At 40.1% G+C, this 27,199-nt stretch overlaps 1 protein-coding gene and 1 long non-coding RNA gene across 3 annotated transcripts in view; one reads left to right on the top strand and one right to left on the bottom strand.

Moving 5' to 3' along the window:
• Positions 1 to 27,199, bottom strand: part of MEI4 (meiotic double-stranded break formation protein 4) — a 410,518-nt gene that overhangs the window by 331,029 nt on the left and 52,290 nt on the right. For both annotated transcript variants that reach the window (XM_069726499.1, XM_069726498.1), the window contains one exon: positions 5,767 to 6,326. In XM_069726499.1, the coding sequence (XP_069582600.1) occupies positions 5,767 to 6,326 (560 nt within the window). The remainder of the gene's footprint in view (positions 1 to 5,766; positions 6,327 to 27,199) is intronic.
• LOC138637664 (uncharacterized) overlaps positions 5,089 to 27,199 on the top strand; it is a 176,037-nt gene continuing 153,926 nt past the window's right edge. The window contains exon 1 of the long non-coding RNA XR_011312419.1: positions 5,089 to 5,221. This is a non-coding gene — a long non-coding RNA (uncharacterized lncRNA). The remainder of the gene's footprint in view (positions 5,222 to 27,199) is intronic.

Raw genomic sequence — 27,199 nt, forward strand, 5'->3', positions numbered from 1 at the left:
AGCATGTATGTAAGAATGTGCAAAGCAGTCATCAAAGCAAAAGGTGGCTACTTTGAAGAACCTAGAATATAAGACAAAATTTCAGCTGTTTCAAACTTTTTTGTTAAATATATAATTCCACATGTGTTAATTCATAGTTTTGATGCCTTCAGTGTCAATGTACAATTTTGATAGTCCTGAAAATACAGAAAAATCTTTAAATGAGAAGGTGTGTCCAAACTTTTGGTTTGTACTGTATATACTGTTTACAGGAGGAGATGACACACAGGTATATACTATATACAGGAGAAGATGACACACACAAGTATCTATATATATATAATCGTCTAAGGTCGTATAATATTGTATAATCGTCTAAGGTCCACTTCCGTCTGTTTGTCACGGAAATCCCGCGTCGCTGATTGGTCGCGGCCAGCTGGGCGCGACCCATCAGTGACAGACCCAGTCCGGCCGCAAACTGGTCCCTCCCCACTCCCAATCAGTGCCCCTTCATACTCCCCTCCCTCCATACTCCCCTCCAGTAAGCACTCACAGAGTTTTAGCAGTCCGTTAAACGGACGGCATTACACCACGGCATAACGCGGTCCGTTAACGCTGCCATTAACCCTGAAAGTGTGACCAACGTTTTACTATTGATGCTGCCTATGCCACATCAATAGTAAAAACGTATAATGTTAAAAATAATTTTAAAAAAATCATTATCTTCTCACCTTCCAGCATCCACGGCAGCCTTTCCCGTTCTTCGTGACGCTCCGGTCCCAAGAATGCATTGCGGCAATGACCCCAGATGACGTAGCGGTCTCGCGAGACCGCTACATCATCATCACGGGTTATTGCCGCAAGGCATTACTGGGAACGGAGCGTCGCGAGGAGCATCGTTAAAGGCCTGGGCTGGATCCGGGGGCAGCCGGAAGGTGAGTATATAACTATTTTTTATTTTAAATATTTTTTTAACATGGATATGGTGCCCACATTGCTTTATACTGTATTATATACTACGTGAGCTTGTTATATACTGCGTGGGCCGTGTTATATACTGCGTGGGCTGTGTTATATACTGCGTCGCTGTGCTATATACTACGTGGGCTGTGCTATATACTATGTGACTGTGTAATATACTACGTGGCTATGCTATATACTATGTGGCTGTGTTATATACTACGTGGGCTGTGTTATATACTGCATGGGCTGTGCTATATAGTACATGGGCTGTGCTATATAATACGTTGGCTGTGTTATATACTGCGCGGGCTGTGTATATACTGTGCGGGCTGTGTTATACACTGCGTGGCTTGTGCTGTATACTACGTGGCTGTGCAATATACTATGTGGCTGTGCAATATACTACATGGCTGTGCTATATACTACGTGGCTCTTCAATAAAATATGTGGGATGTGCTATATACTATGTGACTGTGCTATATACTACGTGGCTGTGCAATATACTACGTGGCTGTGCAATATACTACATGGCTGTGCTATATACTACGTGGCTGTGCTATATACTACGTGGCTGTTTTATATACTACGTAGCTATGCTATATACTACATGGCTATTCTATATACTACGTGGGCTGTGTTATATGCTACGTGGGCTGTGAGACTTTCTCCTTGGGCCCTCAAAAACCTGGAGCCGGCCCTGGCTTCACTGATTGGTCGCACCTGGCCGGCAGCGAACATTCAGCGACAGACGCAGTCCGGCAGCGAATTGGCCAGGGATTTGAACCACGCCTTGCTAATTGGTCGCGACCGACCTGCCGAATCTTTTGTATACATTGTTTTCTGAAATATTCATAAATAAGCTACATACATATTCTAGAATACCCGATGCATTAGAATCAGGCCCCCATCTAGTATACTATATACAGGAGGAGATGACACACAGGTATATACTATAAACAAGAAGAGATGACACACAGGTATATACTATATACAGGAGGAGATGACACACAGGTACATACTATATACAGGAGGAGATGACATACAGGTATAAACTATATACAGGAGCAGATGACATAAAGGTACATACTATATAAAGGAGATGACTTACAGGTATATACTATATACAGGCGAGATGACATATATGTATATACTATAAACAGGAGGAGATGACATACAGGTATATAAACCGTGTTCCAAATTATTATGCAAATTGGATTTAAGTGTCATAAAGATTTAATTATTTAGTTTTTCAGATAAACTCATGGATGGTATTGTGTCTCAGGGCTCAATGGATCACTGAAATCAATCTTAAACACATGTGATAATTAGTTTTCCAGGTGATTCTAATTAAAGGAAAACGACTTAAAATTGATGTTCCACATTGTTAAGCAGGCCACAGTTTTCAAGTAACATAGGAAAGAAAAAGGATCTCTCTGCTGCCGAAAAGCATCAACTAGTCCAATGCCTTGGTCAAGGGATGAAAATAATAGATATTTCAAGAAAACTTTAGCGTGATCATCATACCATTAAGAGATTTGTGGCTGATTCTGAGCACAGATGTGTTCATGCTGATAAAGGCAGAAAGAGGAAGGTTTCTGTCTGGCAAGTTCATCAGATTAAGAGAGCAGCTGCTAAAAAGCCATTACAAACCAGCAAACAGATATTTGAAGCTGCTGGTACCTCTGGAGTCCCTCGAACCTCAAGGGGTAGGATCCTTCAAAGGCTTGGTGTGGTTCATAAACCTACTATTCGGCCACCCCTAAACAGTATTCACAAGCAGAAACTGTTGCAGTGGGCCCGGACATACTTGAAGACTAATTTTCAAACTGTCTAGTTTACTGATGAGTGTCGAGCAATCCTGGATGGTCCAGATGGATGGAGTAGTGGATAGCTGGTGGATGGCCACCATGTCCCAACAAGCCTGCGACGTCAGCAAGGAGGTGGAGGAGTCATGTTTTGGGCCGGAATCATGGGAAAACAGCTGGTAGGGCCTTTTAAGGATCCTGAAGTTGTGAAAATGACCTCTGCAAAAGTAAATAGAGTTTCTGACTGACAACATTCTTCCATGGTCTAAAAAGCAGAAACGTGCCTTTGGGAGCAAAATCATCTTCATGCTTGACAATGCACATCCCATGCTGCAAAGAATACCTCTGAGTCATTGGCTGCTATGGGCATAAAAGGAGATAAACTCACGGTGTGGCCACCATCTTCCCCTGACCTCAACCCTATAGAGAACCTTTGGAGTATCATCAAGCAAAAGATCTGAGGGTGCGAGGCAGTTCACATCAAAACAGCAGCTCTGGGAGGCTATTCTGAATTCTTGCAAAAAAATACAAGCATAAACTCTCTAAAAACTCACAAGTTCAATGGATGCAAGAATTGTGAAGGTGATATCAAAGAAGGGTTCCTATGTTAACATGAAACTTGGCCTGTTAGGATGTTTTGGAGTTAAATAGCTTTTTTGTTCATTGAATGTGACCTCCTAATGCTGCAAATTCCACAAATGAGCATTTTCATTTCTTTAAAACATATCAAATGTTTAGAAATTCTACTGTGCCTAATAATTTGGAACAGTGCATTTTGAGTTTTTATTCATTTTGGAGATTATACTGTTATCATTGGGAGGTTTCTTCAATAAAACTTGATGTATACTCTAACGGGTGATGACTTTTATTAGACTGACTGTCATTTGCACCGACCATTTAGAAAAATCCGAGAAAAATGTCATTTGTATAATAGTTTGGAACACGGTGTACTATATACTGTACAGGGGACATGACATACAAGCACTGTATATACTGTATATAGGAGATGACATACAGGTATATACTATATACAGGAGATGACATACAGGTATATACTATATACAGGGGAGATGATACACAGGTATATACTGAGGGGAAAATGACAGGTGTGAGGTCAAAATTACAGGTGTTAGGGGGGAAAATGAGAGGAGGGGGAAATGAGAGGAGTGGGGGGAAATTGAGAGATGTGAGGGGGAAAATGAGAGGAGTGAGGGGGAAAATGAGAGATGTGAGGGGGAAAATGAGAGATGTGAGGGGGAAAATGAGAGGCGTGATGGGAAATGAGAGAAGTGAGGTGCTATAACTAACCACAGTTAGTTACTATGCCTGGGCAATGCGGGCTCTTTAGCTAGTATATATATAATTTTGGTAGATTGCTACATTAACTTGGAAAGTTTGGCTTCTACAACCGTGGTACATACTGTAGCTGGCTGCAGAATAAGTTAAAAGTGAAAATCAAATCAAATAAAAAAAGAAAGCACCGATGCTAGGATCCAAAAATTTACTTTTATATAAATAGCTCAGTGCATATAAACTGAGCAGTATATTTGCCTGTTTGTCACAAGCCTGTCAAGTTTGTCACAATAAATAGACAGTTTGCATTTTGATGGGACTAGAAATAGTTCAAGACATACTTTTCAATGGTTGTATGTACTTATGTGAGTAACTCTTGACAGACCATATGGATTGGCCTATGGCTGGCTCAATACTGGGCACAGACCTCCACTTAGACTCAGACGCCAGCAAGGTGGAGGTGGGGCACTGCTCTAGGCTGGTATTATTAAATAGCTTGCTGGACCATTTTGGGCTGATAATGAAAAAATCAACTCCCAAACATACTGCCAGTTTTATAAGACACTTTTTAAGCAGTAGTACAGGAAAACATCAGCATCTTTTCAGAAAACCATAATTTTTCATGCAGGAAAGTGCTTCATCTTCATGCATCAAAGTATTCCACTACTTAGCCAGTATAGGTCTTAAAGATGAAAAAATAATAATACGCCCCTTTCCCCCAAGAATTAAACCCTATTAAGGAGTTGTAGACCTTTCTTAAACAGGAGATTTACAGTGAAGGAAAACAGTACACCTCTATGGACAGTGTCAGGGAGACTGTGGTTGGTGCTGCCCAAAAAGTTGATCATTAAATGGATAAAGAAGTTGAGTCTATGGTTGGAAGGCTTATGACGGTTATTGAAAGTATCCCCTCTCCCTCCGCTTCTTTCCTCCAGAGATCCTCACTGCGCAGGCACCAGATTCCCAGCCCCGCAGCGTGAATACTTCATAACACACTGCAGGGCGGGATCTGGGGCCTCTGCTACACGCAGGTGAGATATCCTTACATCACCTTAGAACTGATTTTAGAGCGCAGACGCCGGTGACGAGAGCCAGCAGCACCCGGAGGCCAGGGGGGATGACGGACGGCTGCAAGGCGGTTGAGTCAGGGGGAGAAAACATATGTCCCTGACTCAATAGAGGTATGGTGGGAAATTTATAAAACTCATTATTTCAGCGTTCCTAGGGATAATAAACATAAGGGCCACCTTCACAGAATGCAGCCTTAGTGCTGCTGAAGGTGTCTCTTTTACTTTGAAAGGCCCTGGGGGGTGACAGGTTCCCTTTAAATTTCAGAAATATATTTATACATGTTTTCCTCAGTAATTCTGGGGTATTCCACTGTTCCTTGTTCATCAAGTGTGCATGATCATATTGATATCACGCCAAGTCACGTGTCATTCGGTGATATTAGCATGTCAGGAAAATCATAGTAGTGGGCCACAACTGTCTGCTATGTTCACATGGAAAGAACATAATTCTATATATCTGATAAACAAACATTGTGCACAAGGGTCTTAGTGTGCAGGAAACATAACATAAAATCTAAGGTAAATATCTAAAAATGTCTTGCTTTTTTACATGTTTAGGTATGTGATTTTATAAATTCCAGAAAATCTCTATAATCAATATGTGTGGTAATGTTTTCTCATCGAGCCATCCACATGATATTAACATTTTCACTTACCCGGTTCATGCTGTCATTTGTTAAAATGCTCTGGATTAATTGTTTCTCAAAGTCTTCTAAACTTTTCATGCACATCTGAAGAGTACTATTGGGCAAGCGACAGTTAGTAAGGAGGTTCGCTATAGTTTTAAAGGCTTCTGACTGAAGTGTTAAAACAGATTGTTTGGGATATCTATAAAAGCTAAGCAAGCCATTCAATAGCCCAGACACTGAATCAGTTACCACCGTACAGTCATTTACAAACTTTGTACAATCTGTTACAAGGCTTTGTGCTGTTGTCAGTTTTCCAAGACCAAGAAGATGATTTAGAAACTGTATCTGGCTAGACAGCTGTTCCTCACCAGATGAAAAGCGCTTGGTAATTGGAAGAGGATTGAAAGGAGATGCAGATTGTGACAGAGTTCTGCACGTTTGGTCACAGTTGTTAGAACTGTGAGATGCTGTCAAGGCGTCCTCCCCATCTTCATTAGAAATATCACATCCTGAATCATCTTGTATTAGGTTCGTTGGTTTGGGATGCACTGTATGTTCCTGCAGATCAGGAGTCAAACCAATGCTTTCTGCAATTTGTAAAGGAAAATATAAACATATGAATTGCTTTTCAGAGAAAAACATCAGACATTGATAATATATACAAAATAAAAATGATTTTAATGCTTCCAATGCCATGACAAGCCATATTTACACATATCCTGTATTACAATACAAAGAATGTTTCTGTTTATCCCCTTCCGAACAGATCTTTTGTATTTACATTGCCACCTTTAAAGAGCCATAACTTTTTTATCTTACCATTGGCAAATAAATGCTTTGTATTTTTGTGGGATGTTAAATTTGTAATGGAATGTAGAGTTTCAATATTACAGCATTAAATATATATCATGCCACTCAGTACTGTAAGGGGAATATCAACTTTATATTGTTTTTGTTTTATTTTATTATTTCTAATAAAAACAGAATTTTTTTTTATTTTGGTTTATACACCAAATTTTGGGTTATGTTGCCAAAATCCTTAGAGCGATAACATTTTCTTATTAAGGAGCCATGTGAGGGTTTGTTTTTTCTGGAGCGAGTGCTATTGGAGTTCTATATTGATACAATTTTAAGATACAGATCACTTTTTTATATTTCAGTAATTTACATTTTTTTACAGCATTCATAGTGCAGAATAAAAACAGTAATGGTATATTTTAATAGATAAGACATGTCATGGAGACGCTGATTAAAATGATGTATTAGCAGCACGGTGGCTCAGTGGTTAGCACTGCAGCGTTGGAGTCCTGGGTTCAATTCCCACCAAGGACAACATCTGCAAGGAGTTTGTATGTTTTCCCCATGTTTGCGTGGGTTTCCTCCAGGTACTCCGGTTTCCTTCCACATTCCAAAGACATACTGATAGGGAATTTAGATTGTGAGCCCTATCGGGGACAGTGATGATAATGTGTGCAAAATCTGTAAAGCGCTGCAAAATATGTTGGCGCTATATAAAGAGATTATTATTATTACTATTTATTTATGCAGCACATGAGCAGTTTTTCTTTTCATTTTCATTTTTGTTTTTCTTTTTAATTTTGAACATTTTTTTAAAACCTTTTTTATCCTTCTTTTAGTCCTACCAGAGAAAATTAACATACAGCAGCATTGCAGTATATTGCCCTGAAACTGTCTTTTTAATATCAAAATCCATACTCCGGAGGGGTGAAATGCCCGGTGGGTCTGAGAGAGAGGAAGGAAAAAAATGTGCGTTTTTAGGCACACTGGTCCTTTGGAGAGGCAGGCAGTGGCACGCGCACAGAGGGTTCATTACCTGAATCGCTGCGATAACGCACATCACAATGAATGCCGGCAGCAATTGTGACAGAGCGCTCTGCTCTGTGACAGGCCGCGTGCCGACGTCACATAGCAGTCACAATAGAGGGCCCTGGACTATCATAGGTCACACGCTGATGCCTGCAGCCTTTGATTAGCCAGCAGCCTTCCAACGTCAGCGTACGCCCTCTGATGGGCCAGTGGACATTTTAACGACCGCAACAATTTTAAAGCAGCAAGAGAACACCAGGAAAGCACAGGAAGGTGAGAAGAATCTTTTTCCCCTCTGTGATTGGGCAATGAGTAGTGAGCATAGGGGCTGACATTGGGGCCCAGGATGGGGACAACATAGCGGCCCAAGACAGGATGACATACGGGCTTAGGATGAGGACATAAAATAAAGGAGCCCAGTAAGGGGACATCATTAAACTGAACATAAGGGCTCAAGATGGGGGCAACATAGGAGCCCAGGACAGTGTGGCAGAGGGGCCCAGGATAGGGACATTAACCCCTTAACGACCAGGGGTATTTCAGCTTTTGAATTTCTGTTTTTTGCTCCCCTTCTTTCCAGAGCCATAAGTTTTTATTTAGTGGCCAATATGGCCATGTGAGGGCTTGTTTTTTGCAGAACAGGTTGTACTTTTGAACAACACCATTGGTTTTAACACATCGTGTACTGGAAAAAAGTAAAAAATTCCAAATGTGGGGAAATTGCAAAAAAACAGTGCAATTCTATAGATGTTTTTTTGTTTTCTACCATGTTCACTAAATGCTAAAACCGACCTGTCATTAAGATTCTCCAGGTCACTACGAGTTCACAGACACCAAACATGTATAGGTTCCTTTTTATTTAATTCTTTTTTTATAATAATGGTCGGGTGATTCTGAACACGGTGAGAACAAATATACCGTATGTATATTTGATTTTTTTATTCTTTTATTTTGAATAGAGTGAAGGGGGGGTGAATTGAACTTTTTTATTTTTTTATTTTTAAAAACTTTTTTTTTCTTTTTGCAAACTTCAATAGTTTCCATGGGAGACTATAAGCTGCAGTACTCGGATCACCTCTGCTACACACAGGCGTTGATCAGATCACCTGTGTGTAGAAATGCTCACTTGCTATGAGAGCCGACCATGGGGCGATGCTCATAGAAATCTGGCAATGACAACCATAGAGGTCTGCTGCAAACCTCTGCTTGTCATGCTGAGCCATCAGTGACCCGGGATTATGTGATGGGGTCACCAATGGGCAGGATTTATAACGCGATTCTGGTAAGCGCGAGTTAAATTCGGCTGTCAGAGATTGACAGTGGCATTTAAGTAGTTAACAGCCGCAGGTGGATCACAATTCCACCCATGACTGTTGCGGGCACACGTCAGCTGCATAGATCAACTGTCATATGCCCGGAAAGGTGCGGGCTCAGCGCCAAAGCTCGCACCAAACAGAGGGGGTCCGATGTGGGCGTAGTACTATGCCCAACGTCAGAAAGGGGTTAAATAAATTGGCCCAGGATGGGGACATTATTAAATAAAGGGACCCAAGATGGGGACATTATTACTGTAAGGGGCCCAGAATGGGGAGATTAGTAAATAAAGGTGCCCAGGATGGGAACATCATTAAATGAAGGGGCCCAGGATGGAGACATTATTAAACAAAGGGGCTCAGGATGGGCTCATTATTACTGGAAGGGGCCCAGGATGGGGACAATCTTAAATATAGGGGCCCAAGATGGGAATATGTGGTCTGGTCATGTTGTGATATTTCTTCCCTACATGTGGTATTATTCGGTCACTATTTGGTGGTAGCATGTGATCTGCGGAATATGTTGGCGCTATATAAATAAAAATTATTATTATTATTATATTATTATCTGCTCATGGTGTGACTGTATTTCCCCCTATATGTGGTATTATTCGGTCACTATGTGGTGGTAATATGTTTGGTCATGGTGTGACGGTATTTATCCCTTGTATGTGGTATTATTCGGTCACTATGTGGTGGTAATATGTAATCTGTTAATGATGTACTGCTATTTTACCCTACATATTGTATTATTCAGTCACTATGTGGTGGTAATATGTGGTGGTAAAATGTGGTCTGGTCAAGGTGTGACACTTATTTCTCCCCTGTATGTGGTATTATTCGGTCACTATGTGGTGGTAATATGTGGTGTGGTCATGGTGTGGCGGTATTTCTCCCTCATATGTGGTATTATTCAGTCACTATGTGGTAGTAATATATGCTCTGGTCATGGTACAATGCTATTTATCCCTTGTATGTGGTATTATTTGGTCACTGTGTGGTCGTAATATGTGCTCTTGTCATGGTGTTACAGTATTTGTCCCTTGTATGTGGTATTATTTGGTCACTACTTGATGGTAATGTTTGGTCTGGTCAAGGTGTGGCAGTATTTTCCCCTGTATGTGGTATTATTCAGTCACTATGTGGTGGTAATATGTGGTGTGGTGGTATTTCTCCCTTATATGTAATATTATTTGGTTACTATGTGGTGGCAATATGTGCTCTCGTCATGGTGTGACGGTATTTATCCCTTGTTTGTGGCATTACTCAGTCACTATGTGGTGATAATATGTGCTCTTGTCATGGTGCGATGGTATTTATCCCTTGTATGTGGCATTATTCAGTCACTATGTGGTTATAATATGTGCTCTAGTCATGATGCAACGATATTTATCCATTGTATGTGGTATTATTCGGTCACATTGTGGTGGTACTTTGCGATCTGGTCATGGTGTGACCATATTTGTCCCTTGTATGTGGTATGTTGGTCACTATTTGGTCGTAATATGTGATCTGGTCATGGTGTGACGATATTTATACCTTGTATGTGGCATCATTTAGTCATTATGTGGTGATAATATGTGATCTGGTCATGGTGTGACCATATTTGTCCCTTGAATGTGGCATTAGTCGGTCACTATGTGGTTATAATATGTGCTCTTGTCATGGTGCGATGGTATTTATCCCTTGTATGTGGCATTATTCAGTCACTATGTGGTTATAATATGTGCTCTAGTCATGATGCAATGGTATTTATCCACTGTACGTGGTATTATTTGATTACAATGTGGTGGTAATATGTGATCTGGTCATGATTTGAACGTATTTGTCCCTTGTACGTGCTATTAGTTGGTCACTATTTGGTGGTAATATGTGATCTGTTCATGGTGTGACGGTATTTGTTCCTTGTATTTGGCATTTTGTGGTCACTTTGTGGTGGTAATATGTGGTCTGTTCATGGTGTGGTGGTATTTATCCCCTGTATGTGGTATTATTTGAACACTGTGTGGTTATATTATATAGTCTTGTCACAAGTGTAGCAGTATTTGTCCTTTGAATGTGATATTATTGATCTTGGCAAAGGGGATTATGTTATATATGGAGGTCACTTGTACTCTCTAATCTAATAAGGGGAAGATTCTTGATTTCCAATAGAGATTAAAGGGACACTGTCACCTGAATTTGGACGGAACAATCTTCAGCCATGGAGGCGGGGTTTCTGGGTTTTTGATTCACCCTTTCCTTACCTGCTAGCTGCATGCTGGCTGCAATATTGGATTGAAGTTCATTCTCTGTCCTCCATAGTACACGCCTGCGCAAGGCAAGATTGCCTTGTGCAGGCATGTACTACGGAGGACAGATAATGAACTTCAATCCAATATTGAAACCAGCATGCAGCCAGCGGGTAAGGAAAGGGTGAATCAAAAACCCAAAAACCCCGCCTCTATGGCTGAAGATTGTTCCCTCCAAATTCAGGTGACAGTGTCCCTTTAAATACTTGGATGTTTAACCCCTCCCTGTCCTGTATCTATTACACATTAGCAAAAATGCACTTACAGGGGTTCTACAGTGAAAATGAGTTATCACTTATCCTAAGGCCACATTCACATGTTCAGTATTTGGTAAGGATTTTACATCAGTATTTGCAAGCCAAAGGAAAACCAGGAATGGGTAATAAATGCATAAGTGGTGCACATGTTTCTGTTACACTTCCATTAGTTCTAATTGTTCCACTCTTGGTTTTGGCTTACAAATACTGATGTAAAATCCTGACCAAATACTGAAAGTGTGAACGTGGCCAAAGGATCATTGATAAGTTTTTAATTGGTGGGGGCTTGACTGCTGGGAACTGCATCGATCTGCAGAATGTGCAACTTTTATCCCCAATAGTATGGAGCAACATGTACGATCCATTTATTCCCTAAGTGTCTGTACTTGGCTTTTTCTTGAAGTGTCCCAAAGAAGATTAATGTAGATGCGGTCAGACATCTGCTGCTCCATTTTCATGACAGCCAATATGTCTTTTAACTGACCTGAGATATAATGGAATAGCATCCCCATACACTAGACAATCCAGCAGCTGTCGTCTGTACACTATAGCTGACAACTTGCTGCATCAGCCAGATCAGTGTTTGCACAGTCCAAATCTCTTTAACCCCTTTAGCTGCTGCAGTCAATAGTGACTACATCATATAAATGGTTAACAGAGTGTGGGGGCTTCCTCTTTATCCCAATTGGTGCCCTCAGATCATGATTTTGTAGTCCTGGTGTTTGCTATGGCAATTCATGACCAAATAGTAGCCTTAGAGTCTGACGGCTGTTGTAACCTGTTCAGAAGTTAGAGGCATTTAGGTGGTAAAATACACATTTTCATTTCTGTCATGCCACTTTGCATTAATTCCTGAAAATCACCTGAAGGGTTAATAAACTACCTGACTGCAGTTTTCAATACGTCCTGGGGTGCTGTTTTTAAAATGGTACAACTTTTGGGGGTTTCCCAATTTATGGGACCCTAAAGGCACTTCAAACATGGGTAGGTCCCTAAAAAAATACATTTTGTAAATTTCCTTAAAAAAATGAAAAATTACTGTTATACTTTTAAACCTCATAAAATACAAACAAAATAAAAGAACATTTTATAAATGGTGCACTGCTGATATAAAGCCGACATGTGGGAAATGTTATTCATTAACCCTGCTGTTCTGTTCGCATTTGCTATACACTTGTACTGTTCCCGGGTCAATATGACCCGACCTATTAATTCTTGATTTTTAGCTACTCTAAGTGTTTTATTTGAATACTTTTTTCATTATTATACTGTATGTGAACATGGTTGATCATAAACAGATGAAAAATTTAAACTTAATAATTTTTTTTTTTTCATAAAAAGGTTACGCAGTCTTTTTACAATTATCTTTGATTGTTGGCATTCTGCACACAAATAACAAAGAAGCTTTACATTACTATTACTAAAACATGAAATTTAACTTTTTGAAAACAATATTTATAAATCAACAAATGAAAAATCAACCTTTTTAGAAAGAAAAAAGAAAAACTGAACATGTTCATGCGTTTTTACACTGAACACAATAATCTGCCAGAGCAGAGAAGCAGAGCGCCAGGGACAGACAGCGGTAGGTAAGTGTGTAGTGGTTGTTTTTTTTACATTAACGATGGTAACCAGGGTAAACATCGGGTTACTAAGCGCGGCTCTGCGCTTAATAACCCGATGTTTACCCTGGTTACCGGCATCGTTGGTCGCTGGAGAGCTGTCTGTGTGACAGCTCTCCAGCGACCAAACAGCGACGCTGCAGCGATCCGGATCGTTGTCGGTATCGCTGCAGCGTCGCTTAGTGTGACGGTACCTTAAGTCAAATGACTGGCGTCCAATTTATAAGACAACAGTGTCTTCTCTCACAAACTGAAAATGCATGTGACTAAATACTTGATTACTGATGACAGTGAAACCCCCAGCCTTTGAATGATAGACAACCAGTCTCCTCTCTCACAAACAAGCTTTTCCCTCGTCAGAGCTCAGGCGAAACGCGCGTCGGGCAGGTGCAGGCTGTCACAGGACTCCTTACATGGTTAAGTATCCCACAGTATTGTTTATCTCTCTAATTTTTGATGCTTCATACTTTGTTTTTTAGGAAGTTTATTTATTAATGTGAGATACAGGATATTATAGACATATTGGGGCATCCCAGCAATAGTACATTTATTCCTATTATATCCTTATGATATTATATATGGCATTTTTTCTCCTCTTTTTTTCACTGGCCCTTAGCATACCGGATATAAATAATCATATTGTGCTGCTATACAACTTCTTTTGCACTCTTTTGCACTATGACACTTTGGGTTTTTAAGTCTGACCCTTATTATATATAATTTTTTATATTATTTTGGCATTATTGACTTATATAAACTCATTACATATGGCAATTTTTGCACATTAGCCTCTTATGGCGATATCTATTCTGAGCCATGTTGCCTTATTAGTGATATAAAATTTGTAATAATTTATTTTGTGGCTACTTATATATGGACATTTTGTATGTTTTAGTGTCCATTTAAGGTATATGAATTAATTTTCAACATTTGATATCTACTTCAGATTTTATGGGCAACTATATACACTATGTTAGTCCATGTGACATCTCATACTTTTTTCCACCTGTTTTTGTTTTCCCTTGTATATGTGTTGTGTTATGTTTTTATGACTAATAAAATTATGTTTATTATACTTATTTGAGTCGTGCATTATGTTGTAGGTTTATATATTATTGGTGAATGTACGCTATATATTTATTTTTGTATATATGTGTATCCGTCACTAAGGGGTTAAAATGGTGATAAACATGCACTGTTAGGGATAAAAGTACCCCATTTTTCCAATTGGTGTGGTTTCCAATGGTTGGATTGCCCTGATCAACAAGTTGTCACCTATCCCGTGGATCGGTGATAACTTGTTTTCATCAAAGAACCCATAAATGCAAACTACCATAATGATATATCCTAGTTATGGTGGCACACAGTAGATGTGCAGGAGCAACCTGTGTTTTACAGTCAACGCTCTACTATAACAGGGATAACAGCTTACAGATATTTGCATATAGCTGTAGGGTGGGCCCCTAGAGTCAGTTCTCCCTGTCCAACCCTGCCCATACCTATTAAGCATTTATAGCAAATCCTGTGAACATGCTATATATTTCGTACGGGAATACCATTGTAATAAGCACTAATAAGTCAACACAAAATTAGTTATTACAAAATTTTCTCTTTTCCTAAGAACTACAGCACTTTCTATATACAGTGTAACCTCTTCATATAGTAAATAGTTGTTGGGATGGCTTCAATTCAGACATTCAGGAACTCATTTTCGTCCCTAGATCTTCCCCAGCGCATTATTAATTTACACTCTGGGAATACTCTTATGTGGCCTGTGAGATCTCCATGTCAGATAGAAGAGACAATACTTTTTGGTTACAAGTGGAGTGAGCAGTTTTTATATCTCAGATATATGTCCTTGTTTCATAGAATAACATAATACTGTGGCAAATCGATTCCCATGGTACCTAACCTACATTCCCTACTTTTACTCACCTAACAAATATCTTCAACAGTGCAAATCCCCAAAACAATATTTCCTTAAAAAGAACCTGTCACGATAAAAATACTGACCAATCTGAAGGCAGCATGTTTTAGGGAAGGGAGAGCTGAATAGATTGATATATAGATTTGTGAGAAATGTTCCAGTATAACTTATGTTCCAATTATTTCAACCTCAGCTCTTCTGTTCCAGTGGGCTATCCTATCAGTGATTGATCAATAATATGATACAGTTATCTCTGTATGCATACTTATACAAAGAATCCAGCCAGTCACTGATAAGACCTCCCACTGAAACGGAAATCACAGAAAGAGAAGAGGTTTTAATGATTAAAACACGTTATCCTGAATATTTTCTCAAAAAACATGTATCATTCTGCTCAGCTCCCTTGCTCTATAACAAGCTACCTCCAGATTAAACTGTGTTTTAACCCCTTACATAGTTACATAGTTACATAGTTATTAAGGTTGAAGGAAGACTTTAAGTCCATCTAGTTCAACCCATTGCCTAACCTAACTTGCCCTAACATGTTGATCCAGAGGAAGGCAAAAAAAACCCATGTGGCAAAGAGTAAGCTCCACCTTGGGGGAAAAAATTCCTTCCCGACTCCACATACGGCAATCAGACTAGTTCCCTGGATCAACGCCCTATCAAGGAATCTAGTGTATATACCCTGTAACATTATACTTTTCCAGAAATGTATCCAGTCCCCTCTTAAATTTAAGTAATGAACCACTCATTACAACATCATACGGCAGAGAGTTCCATAGTCTCACTGCTCTTACAGTAAAGAATCCGCGTCTGTTATTATGCTGAAACCTTTTTTCCTCCAAACGTAGAGGATGCCCCCTTGTCCCTGTTTCAGGTCTATGATCAAAAAGATCATCAGAAAGGTCTTTGTACTGTCCCCTCATATATTTATACATTAACATAAGATCACCCCTTAGTCTTCGTTTTTCCAAACTAAATAGCCCCAAGTGTAATAACCTATCTTGGTATTGCAGACCCCCCAGTCCTCTAATAACCTTGGTCGCTCTTCTCTGCACCCGCTCTAGTTCAGCTATGTCTTTCTTATACACCGGAGACCAGAACTGTGCACAGTATTCTAAGTGTGGTCGAACAAGTGACTTGTATAGAGGTAAAATTATGTTCTCCTCGTGAGCATCTATGCCTCTTTTAATGCATCCCATTATTTTATTTGCCTTTGTAGCAGCTGCCTGACACTGGCCACTAAATATGAGTTTGTCATCCACCCATACACCCAGGTCTTTTTCATTGACGGTTTTGCCCAGAGTTTTAGAATTAAGCACATAATTATACATCTTATTACTTCTACCCAAGTGCATGACCTTACATTTATCCCCATTAAAGCTCATTTGCCATTTATCAGCCCAAGCTTCTAGTTTACATAAATCATCCTGCAATATAAAATTAATGACCTACAAGGTCATTAATAAATATGTTAAAAAGAAGAGGGCCCAATACTGACCCCTGTGGTACCCCACTGCTAACCGCTACCCAGTCCGAGTGTGCTCCATTAATAACCACCCTTTGTTTCCTATCCCTGAGCCAGCTCTCAACCCACTTACACATATTTTCCCCTATCCCCATTATTCTCATTTTATGTATCAACCTTTTGTGTGGCACTGTATCAAAAGCTTTTCAAAAGTCCACTACATCTACTGGGTTCCTTTGGTCCAGTCCGGAACTTACCTCTTCATAGAAACTGATCAAATTAGTCTGACATGAACGGTCCCTAGTAAACCCGTGCTGATACTGGGTCATGAGGTTATTCCTCTTCAGATACTCCAGTATAGCATCCCTTAGAATGCCCTCCAGGATTTTACCCACAGTAGAGGTTAAGCTTACTGGCCTATAGTTTCCGAGTTCAGTTTTTGTTCCCTTTTTGAATATTGGCACCACATTTGCTATACGCCAGTCCTGTGGTACAGACCCTGTTATTATGGAGTCTTTAAAGCTTAAAAATAATGGTCTATCAATGACTGTACTTAATTCCTGCAGTACTCGAGGGTGTATCCCATCCGGGCCCGGAGATTTGTCAATTTTAGTGATTTTTAGAAGCCGCCGCACTTCCTGCTGGGTTAAGCAGGTGACATTTAATGGGGAATTTTTATCACTAGTCATTTTGTCTGCCATGGGATTTTCTTGTGTAAATACTGATGAAAAAAAGTCATTTAGCATATTGGCTTTTTCCTCATCCACCATTTCACCCAGACTATTTTTAAGGGGGCCAACACTATCATTTTTTAGTTTCTTACTATTTATGTAGTTAAAGAATATTTTGGGATTACTTTTACTCTCTCTGGCAATGAGTCTCTCTGTCTCAATCTTTGCTGCCTTGATTTGCTTTTTACAGAATTTATTTAATTTTTTGTATTTATTTAATGCCTCCTCACTACCTACTTCCTTTAATTCTCTAAATGCTTTCTTTTTGTCACTTATTGCGCCCCTTACAGCTCTATTTAGCCATATCGGTTTCCTCCTATTTCTAGTATGTTTATTCCCATATGGTATATACTGTGCACAGGTCCTATCCAGGATGCTAATAAATGTCTCCCATTTTCTTTGTGTATTTTTGTGTCTCAGGATATCGTCCCATTTAATTGCACCAAGATTCTCTCTCATCCGTTGGAAATGTGCCCTCCTGAAGTTTAGTGTCCTTGTAACCCCTCTATTACACATCTTATTAAAGGATACATGAAAGCTTATTATTTTGTGATCGCTATTTCCCAAGTAACCCCCAACCCTTATATTTGCTATGCGGTCTGGCCTGTTGGTTAATATTAGGTCTAGCAGTGCCCCCTTCTTGTTGAGTCCTGAACCAGCTGTGAAAGGTAATTGTCTCTCACAGTTGTCAAAAACCGATTACCTTTGCTGGAACTGCAGGTTTCTGTTCCCCAATCTATTTCAGGGTAGTTGAAGTCCCCCATAATAATGACTTCTCCTTGAGTCGCAGCTTCATCTATTTGCTTTATGAGGATATTCTCCATTGCTTCCATTATTTATGGAGATTTATAACAAACCCCTATCAGTAATTTATCATTTTTCCCCCCTCCCCTTATCTCCACCCACAGGGATTCTACATGTTTATTAAATTCACCTATATTATCACGCCGGATGGGTTTTAAGGACGATTTTACATATAGACACACCCCTCCCCCTCGCTTATCTGTACGGTCATTTCTGAACAGACTATAGCCCTGCAAGTTAACAGCCCAGTCATGGCTCTCATCCAGCCACGTTTCAGATATCCCCACCATGTCATAATTATGCTCCAACAACATTAGTTCTAATTCGTCCATTTTGTTGGCGAGGCTTCTGGCATTAGTATACATGCACTTGATGTTCCTTTCTGTACCTCTACTCTTTCTTAAATTATTAACTGTTCTAACCCCACCCTCCATGCCACCGCATAATCCCATATGACGTACTATCCCGTCGAGGTGGGGTGGGCCTTAATCCCCACCGACGGGATAGTACGTCATAGCGAACGGCCGCCCTCACGGGGGGAGCGCGGCCGATCGCGACCGGGTGTCAGCTGACTATCGCAGCTGACATCCGGCACTATGTGCCAGGAGCGGTCACGGACCGCTCCCGGCACATTAACCCCCGGCACATCGCGATCAAACATGATCGCGGTATGACGGCGGTACAGGGAAGCATCACGCAGGGAGGGGCTCCCTGCGTGCTTCCCTGAGACGATCGGTACAAGGTGATGTGCTCACCTTGTACCGAGCGTCTTCTCCCTGCAGGCCCCGGATCCAAAATGGCCACGGGGCTGCATCCGGGTCCTGCAGTGAGTACTTCTGGGTCGACTGCAGGTGCTGGTAAGCCTGCAGCGATGTGAGTGAGATCGCCGATCTTACAGAGTGCTGTGCAAACTGTAAGATCGGCGATCTGTGATGTCCCCCCATGGGACAAAGTAAAAAAAAAAATTTCCACATGTGTAAAAAAAAAAAAAAAATACTAAATAAAAAAAATATATTATTCCCATAAATACATTTCTTTATCTAAAAAAAAAAAAAACACTAAAAGTACACATATTTAGTATCGCCGCGTCCGTAACGACCCAACCTATAAAACTGTCCCACTAGTTAACCCCTTCAGTGAACACCGTAAGAAAAAAAAAACGAGCCAAAAAACAATGCTTTATTATCATACCGCCGAACAAAAAGTGGAATAACACGCGATCAAAAAGACGGATGTAAATAACCATGGTACCGCTGAAAACGTCATCTTGTCCCGCAAAAAACGAGCTGCCACAAAGCATAATAAGCAAAAAAAAATTAAAAAGTTATAGTCCTGAGAATAAAGCGATGCCAAAATAATAATTTTTTCAATAAAATAGCTTTTATCGTATAAAAGCACCAAAACATAAAAAAAATGATATAAATGAGATATCGCTGTAATCGTACTGACCCGAAGAATAAAACTGCTTTATCAATTTTACCAAACGCGGAACGGTATAAACGCCTCCCCCAAAAGAAATTCATGAATAGCTGGTTTTTGGTCATTCTGCCTCACAAAAATCGGAATAAAAAGTGATCAAAAACTGTCACGTGTCCAAAAATGTTACCAATAAAAACGTCATCTCGTCCCGCAAAAAACAAGACCTCAGATGACTCTGTGGACCAAAATATGGAAAAATTATAGGTCTCAAGCTGTGGAGACTCAAAAACTTTTTTGCTATAAAAAAGCGTCTTTTAGTGTGTGACAGCTGTCAATCATAAAAATCCGATATATAAAAAACGCTATAAAAGTAAATCAAACCCCCCTTCATCACCCCCTTAGTTAGGGAAAAATAATAAAATTAAAAAAATGTATTCATTTCCATTTTCCCATCAGAGCTAGGGTTAGGGCTAGGGCTAGGGTTAGGGCTAGGGTTGGGCTAGGGTTGGGGCTAGGGCTGGGGCTAGGGTTTGGGCTAGGGTTGGGGCTGGGTTAGGGCTAGGGTTAGGGTTGGGGCTAGGGTTGGGGTTAGGGTTGAGGCTAGGGTTAGGGCTAGGGTTAGGGCTAGGGTTAGGGTTGGGGTTAGGGTTGGGGTTAGAGCTAAAGTTAGGGTTAGGGTTGGGGCTAAAGTTAGGGTTAGCGTTGGGGCTAAAGTTAGGGTTAGGGTTGGGGCTAAAGTTAGGGTTAGGGTTTGGATTATATTTACGGTTGGGATTAGGGTTGGGATTAGAATTAGGGGTGTGTCAGGGTTAGGGGTGTGGTTGGGGTTACCGTTGGGATTAGGGTTAGGGGTGTTGTTGGATTAGAGTTTCAGGTAGAATTGGGGAATTTCCACTGTTCAGGCACATCAGGGGCTCTCCAAACGCGACATGGCGTCTCAATTCCAGCCAATTCTGCGTTGAAAAAGTAAAACAGTGCTCCTTCCCTTCCGAGCTTTCCGGTGCGCCCAAACAGGGGTTTACCCCAACATATGGGGTATCAGCGTACTAAGGACAAATTGAACAATTTTTGGGGTCCAAGTTCTCTTGTTATCCTTGGGAAAATAAAAATGTGGGGGGCTAAAAATCATTTTTGTGGTAAAAATAAGATTTTTTTATTTTTGCGGCTCTGCGTTGTAAACTGCAGTGAAACACTTGGGGGTTCAAAGTTCTTACAACACATCTAGATAAGTTCCTTGGGAGGTCTAGTTTCCAATATGGGGTCACTTGTGGGGGGTTTGTACTGTTTGGGTACATCAGGGGCTCTGCAAATGCAACCAGACGCCTGCAGACCAATCCATCTAAGTCTGTATTCCAAATGGCGCTCCTTCCCTTCCGAGCTCTGCCATGCGCCCAAACAAACAGTGGTTCCCCCCCACATATGGGGTATCAGCGTACTCAGGACAAATTGGACAACAACTTTTGGTGTCCAATTTATCCTGTTACCCTTGTGAAAATACAAAACTGGGGACTAAAAAATCATTTTTGTGAAAAAAAAAAATTTATTTTCACGGCTCTGCGTTATAAACTGTAGTGAAACACTTGGGGGCTCAAAGCTCTCAAAACACATCTAGATAAGTTCCTTAGGGGGTCCACTTTCCAAAATGGTGTCATTTGTGGGTGGTTTCAATGTTTAGGCACATCAGGGGCTCTCCAAACGCAACATGGCGTCCCATCTCAATTCCAGTCAATTTTGCATTGAAAAGTCAAATGGCGCTCCTTCCCTTCCGAGCTCTGCCATGCGCCCAAACAATGGTCTACACCCACATATGGGGTATCAGCGTACTCAGGACAAATTGCACAACAACTTTTGTGGTCTAATTTCTTCTCTTACCCTTGGGAAAATAAAAAATTGGGGGCAAAAAATCATTTTTGTGAAAAAATATTTTTTATTTTTACGGCTCTGCATTATAAACTTCTATGAAGCACTTGTTGGGTCAAAGTGCTCACCACACATCTAGATAAGTTCCTCAAGGGGTCTACTTTCCAAAATGGTGTCACTTGTTGGGGGTTCCAATGTTTAGGCACATCAGGGGCTCTCCAAACGCAACATGGCGTCCCATCTCAATTCCAGTCAATTTTGCATTAAAAAGTCAAACGGCGCTCCTTCCCTTCCGAGCACTGCCGTGCACCCAAACAGTGGTTTACCCCCACATGTGGGGTATCGGCATACTCTGAACAAATGGCACAGCAACTTTCCAGTTTCTTCTCTTACCCTTGGGGAAAATAAAACATTGGAGCTGAAGTAAATTTTTTGTGAAAAAAAGTTAAATGTTCTTTTTTTTTTAAACATTCCAAAAATTCGTGTGAAATACCTAAAGGGTTAATAAACTTCTTGAATGTGGTTTTGAGCACCTTGAGGGGTGCAGTTTTTAGAATGGTGTCACACTTGGTTATTTTCTATCATATAGACCCCTCAAAATGACTTCAAATGTGATGTGGTCCCTAAAAAATATTGGTGTTGTAAAAATTAAAAATTGCTGGTCAACTTTTAATCCTTATAACTCCCTAACAAAAAAAATTTTTGGTTCCAAAATTGTGCTGATGTAAAGTAGACATGTGGGAAATGTTACTTATTAATTATTTTACATGACATATCTCTGTGATTTAAGGGCATAAAAATTCAAAGTTGGAAAATTGCAACATTTTCAACATTTTCCCCAAATTTCCGTTTTTTTCACAAATAAACGCAAGTTATATAGAAGATATTTTACCACTGTCATGAAGTACAATATGTCACGAGAAAACAGTGTCAGAATCGCCAAGATCCGTTGAAGCGTTCCAGAGTTATAACCTCATAAAGGGACAGTGGTCAGAATTGTAAAAATTGGCCTGGTCATTACCGTGCAAACCCACCCTTGGGGGTAAAGGGGTTAATACCCACAAACTCTTTACCTTTAGTTTAGCTGTACATATTATGTAGAAAAAAAATTCTTGTAATAACTTCTTGTGCAATTGTTTTGTATTCTTATTATTTTAATATTGTACTATAAGGGACACTACAGCATATATCTAATATATAATTGCCTAGAATACTACTTCCTGCAATTTGTGCCAACTTCCGTGGCTTTGTCCGGAGCTAATGTCCGGAGCTAATGTCCGGAGCTAATGTCCGGAGATTAATTGCCTAGAATACTACTTCCTGCAATTTGTGCCAACTTCCGTGGCTTTTGTCCGGAACTAATGTCCGGAGCTAATGTGCGGAGATAATGTCCGGAGCTAATGTCCGGAGCTAATGTCCGGAGCTAATGTCCGGAGATAAGTGACGTCAACAGTGTCCAGTGTCTGATTGGTTGCCGCCTGCTGCGAGCGACCAATCAGAAACGTGCCGTACTGTGACACACTCCGCCCGCCATTTTGGTGTGATTTTTGAATTTTTACCTCACAGCAAGTTTCTACTGCGTGGAGGCGGGCCCAGTGACGTTGCTCTTCAAGCTCCTGCCGAATTTCGTCAAAAAAATGATTTACCAAAACTATATATATTTAGTTGTGAAGTGGTTCAGTGACATTTTCACACCAATTTTGAACTTTTGTTTGGTGTTTTCTCCATATACTGCCTATTATTTTTGTTCTTTCTTACTATTATTTATTAATTGTATTATTCTTACATTTGAATAAATAAAGTATATATGGATTCTAGACTCCCGATTCTTTAGAATCGGGCTGCCATCTAGTCTAGTATAAAATAATAATACTGTATATAATTTTATCTCCTGTCTTTCTTTACTGCATTTTTTAAAATTATTACTTCTCTGCTTACGTTCTTTTCATATTTCCTATTGCTGCTTTTGATTTTTTTTCCATCTTCACTTTACTTTATCCCTTTTCTTCGAATTTATCCTGTCCTGCATGCGATTTGCTACTTTTTTGTATTCAGTCAGCTTTTGTGCAGATCCGATGAATACTCATGACCTGACTTTTCGGGACTACTTCAGTAATTACTGGGAGATGGCAACTATCAGTGAATATTGAGGATATAAAGGGTTTTAGCATGCAATTTCTGGCTTTTGGCATAAATTAACAGTGGAACTTGGCAGAAAAGTGAAGAGTGCTAAACATGGAGCAATAATGTAAAGGTAACATGTACATTTAGTACAGACAGGAGAGGTATTCAACTTATTGTGACTATAAAAAGTTACAACAATCATATTCACCTGGATAGTTATCAGAACACAACCAGGTGTACATCCATTATCTTTGCGGGATACACAATTGTAGGCACATAATGTACAGAGAACAGTGAAGGTTTGAAACAAATATGAGCAATCTAAATGAAAACCGGGCTCCTGTGCTTGAATAAAAAGTCTTTATTGAAAAAAATATGTGTATTTCATATGACATTTATCATTTGCACATCGTATATGCAAGACAGTGACTCGAAACACACAGCCAGGGCAACTGGTGGCTCCATAAGAAACATTTTAAGGTCCTGGAGTGGCCTAACCAGTCTCCAGACCTGAACCCCATAGAAAATCTTTGGAGGGAGCTGAAACTCAATGTTGCTCAGTGACAGCCCCCAAACCTGAAGGATCTGGAGAGGATCTGTATGGAGGAGTGGGCCAAAATTCTGCTGCATTGTGTGTAAACTTGGTGAACTACAGAAAAGTCTGACCCCTATAACTGTAAACAAAGGTTTCTCTACCAAATATTAAGTTCTGTTTTACTATTGTATCAAATAATTATTGTATGCAATAAAATGCAAATTAATTATGTAAAAATCATATGTGATTTTCTGGATTTTTTTTTTTAAGATTCTGTCTCACATTTGAAGTGTACCTATAATAAAACTTCCAGACCTCTCCATTGTTTGTAAGTGGGGAAATCAGAAAAAAAATCTCCAGGGTAACAAATGCTTATCTTCCCCACTGTATATATATATACAGTGGGGCAAAAAAGTATTTAGTCAGTCAGCAATAGTGCAAGTTCCACCACTTAAAAAGATGAAAGGCGTCTGTAATTTACATCATAGGTAGACCTCAACTATGGGAGACAAACTGAGAAAAAAAAATCCAGAAAATCACATTGTCTGTTTTTTTAACAATTTATTTGCATATTATGGTGGAAAATAAGTATTTGGTCAGAAACAAACAATCAAGATTTCTGGCTCTCACAGACCTGCAACTTCTTCTTTAAGAGTCTCCTCTTTCCTCCACTAATTACCTGTAGTAATGGCACCTGTTTAAACTTGTTATCAGTATAAAAAGACACCTGTGCACACCCTCAAACAGTCTGACTCCAAACTCCACTATGGTGAAGACCAAAGAGCTGTCAAAGGACACCAGAAACAAAATTGTAGCCCTGCACCAGGCTGGGAAGACTGAATCTGCAATAGCCAACCAGCTTGGAGTGAAGAAATCAACAGTGGGAGCAATAATTAGAAAATGGAAGACACACAAGATCACTGATAATCTCCTCGATCTGGGGCTCCACGCAATATCCCACCCCGTGGGGTCAGAATGATCACAAGAACGGTGAGCAAAAATACCAGAACCATGCGGGGGGACCTAGTGAATGAACTGCAGAGAGCTGGGACCAATGTAACAAGGCCTACCATAAGTAACACACTACGCCACCATGGACTCAGATCCTGCAGTGCCAGACGTGTCCCACTGCTTAAGCCAGTACATGTCCGGGCCCGTCTGAAGTTTGCTAGAGAGCATTTGGATGATCCAGAGGAGTTTTGGGAGAATATCCTATGGTCTGATGAAACCAAACTGGAACTGTTTGGTAGAAACACAACTTGTCGTGTTTGGAGGAAAAAGAATACTGAGTTGCATCCATCAAACACCATACCTACTGTAAAGCATGGTGGTGGAAACATCATGCTTTGGGGCTGTTTCTCTGCAAAGGGGCCAGGATGACTGATCCGGGTACATGAAAGAATGAATGGGGCCATGTATCGTGAGCTTTTGAGTGCAAACCACCTTCCATCAGCAAGGGCATTGAAGATGAAACGTGGCTGGGTCTTTCAACATGACAATGGTCCAAAGCACACCGCCAGGGCAACGAAGGAGTGGCTTCGTAAGAAGCATTTCAAGGTCCTGGAGTTGCCTAGCCAGTCTCCAGATCTCAACCCTATATAAAACCTTTGGAGGGAGTTGAAAGTCCGTGTTTCCAAGCGAAAAGCCAAAAACATCACTACTCTAGAGGAGATATGCATGGAGGAATGGGCCAACATACCAACAACAGTGTGTGGCAACCTTGTGAAGACTTACAGAAAACTTTTGACCTCTGTCATTGCCAACAAAGGATATATTACAAAGTATTGAGATGAAATTTTGTTTCTGACCAAATACTTATTTTCCACCATAATATGCAAATAAAATGTTAAAAAAACAGACAATGTGATTTTCTGGATTTTTTTTTCTCAGTTTGTCTCCCATAGTTGAGGTCTATCTATGATGTAAATTACAGACGCCTCTCATCTTTTTAAGTGGTGGAATTTGCACTATTGCTGACTGACTAAATACTTTTTTGCCCCACTGTATATATATATATATATATAATATATATATATATACACGTATTGTATCTGATAAGCATGTGGTTAATGGATATATACATAAACTTTTACGTTGCACATATATATATTTTCAGTTTGTATGATTTTTCTCTTTATAGGTCTATTTTTGAGTAAAATGTAAATTGTTCTTTTATTCTATAAACTACTGACATGTCTCCGAAGTTCCAATCAATAAATTTTGTATTTTTTTTCTGAAAATGACAAATGGTCAAAATAACAAATGCATTGCTTGCAGACCTTAAATAAGGGCAAATAAAAGTTCATAATCATTTAGAAACAACAATACTAATGTTTTAACTCGGGAAGTGTTCAGAAATCAATATTTTGTGGAATAACCATAATTTGTAATCACAGCTTTCATGCGTCTTGGCATGCTTTCCACTAGTCTTTTACACTGCTTTTGGGTGACCTTATGCCACTCCTGATACAAAAATGTAAGCAGTTTTTCTTTCATGGCTTGTGACTATCCATCTTCCTCTTGATTACATTAGAGGTTTTCAATTGGGTTCAGGTCTGGAGATTGGGCTGCCCATGACAGGGGTTTGATGTGGTGGTCCTTCATCCACACCTTGATTGACCATGCTGTGTGGTATGGCGCATTGTCATAAGGAACTTATCTAGATGTGTGGTGAGCACTTTGACCCACCTAGGGCTTCACAGAAGTTTATAGTGCCTGATGAAGAGACCTGTGTAGTCTCGAAAGCTTGCAATTTGTTACCATCTTTTCAGTTAGCCATTAAAAGGTATCAACCACTGAGGACTCTCAATTCTAAATATTTTTCTATCTACTGGCTAACACGGTACCAAGATATATATCTTACCTATATCACATGGTCATAAGTATTCAAATCCTTTGCTCAGACACTCATATTTAAGTCACATGCTGTCCATTTCCTTGTGATCTTCCTTGAGATGGTTCTACTCCTTCATTGGAGTCCAGCTGTGTATAATTAAACTGATAGGACTTAATGTGGAATGGCACACACCTGTCTATATAAGACCTCACAGCTCACAGTGCATGTCAGACCAAATGAGAATCATGAGGTCAAAGGAACTGGCCAAGGAGCTCAGAGACAGAATTGTGGCAAGGCACAGATCTGGCCAAGGTTACAACAGAATTTCTGCAGTACTCAAGGTTCCTAAGAGCACAGTGGCCTCCATAATTCTTATGTCACGAGGCAAAAATAGGAAAACAGGAGATGAGGAATTTGGGCCCCTGAATTGCCCTTCAGGCTAG

This window comes from Ranitomeya imitator, chromosome 5, assembly GCF_032444005.1.
Source record: "Ranitomeya imitator isolate aRanImi1 chromosome 5, aRanImi1.pri, whole genome shotgun sequence".
Classification (NCBI taxonomy): Eukaryota; Metazoa; Chordata; class Amphibia; order Anura; family Dendrobatidae; genus Ranitomeya; species Ranitomeya imitator.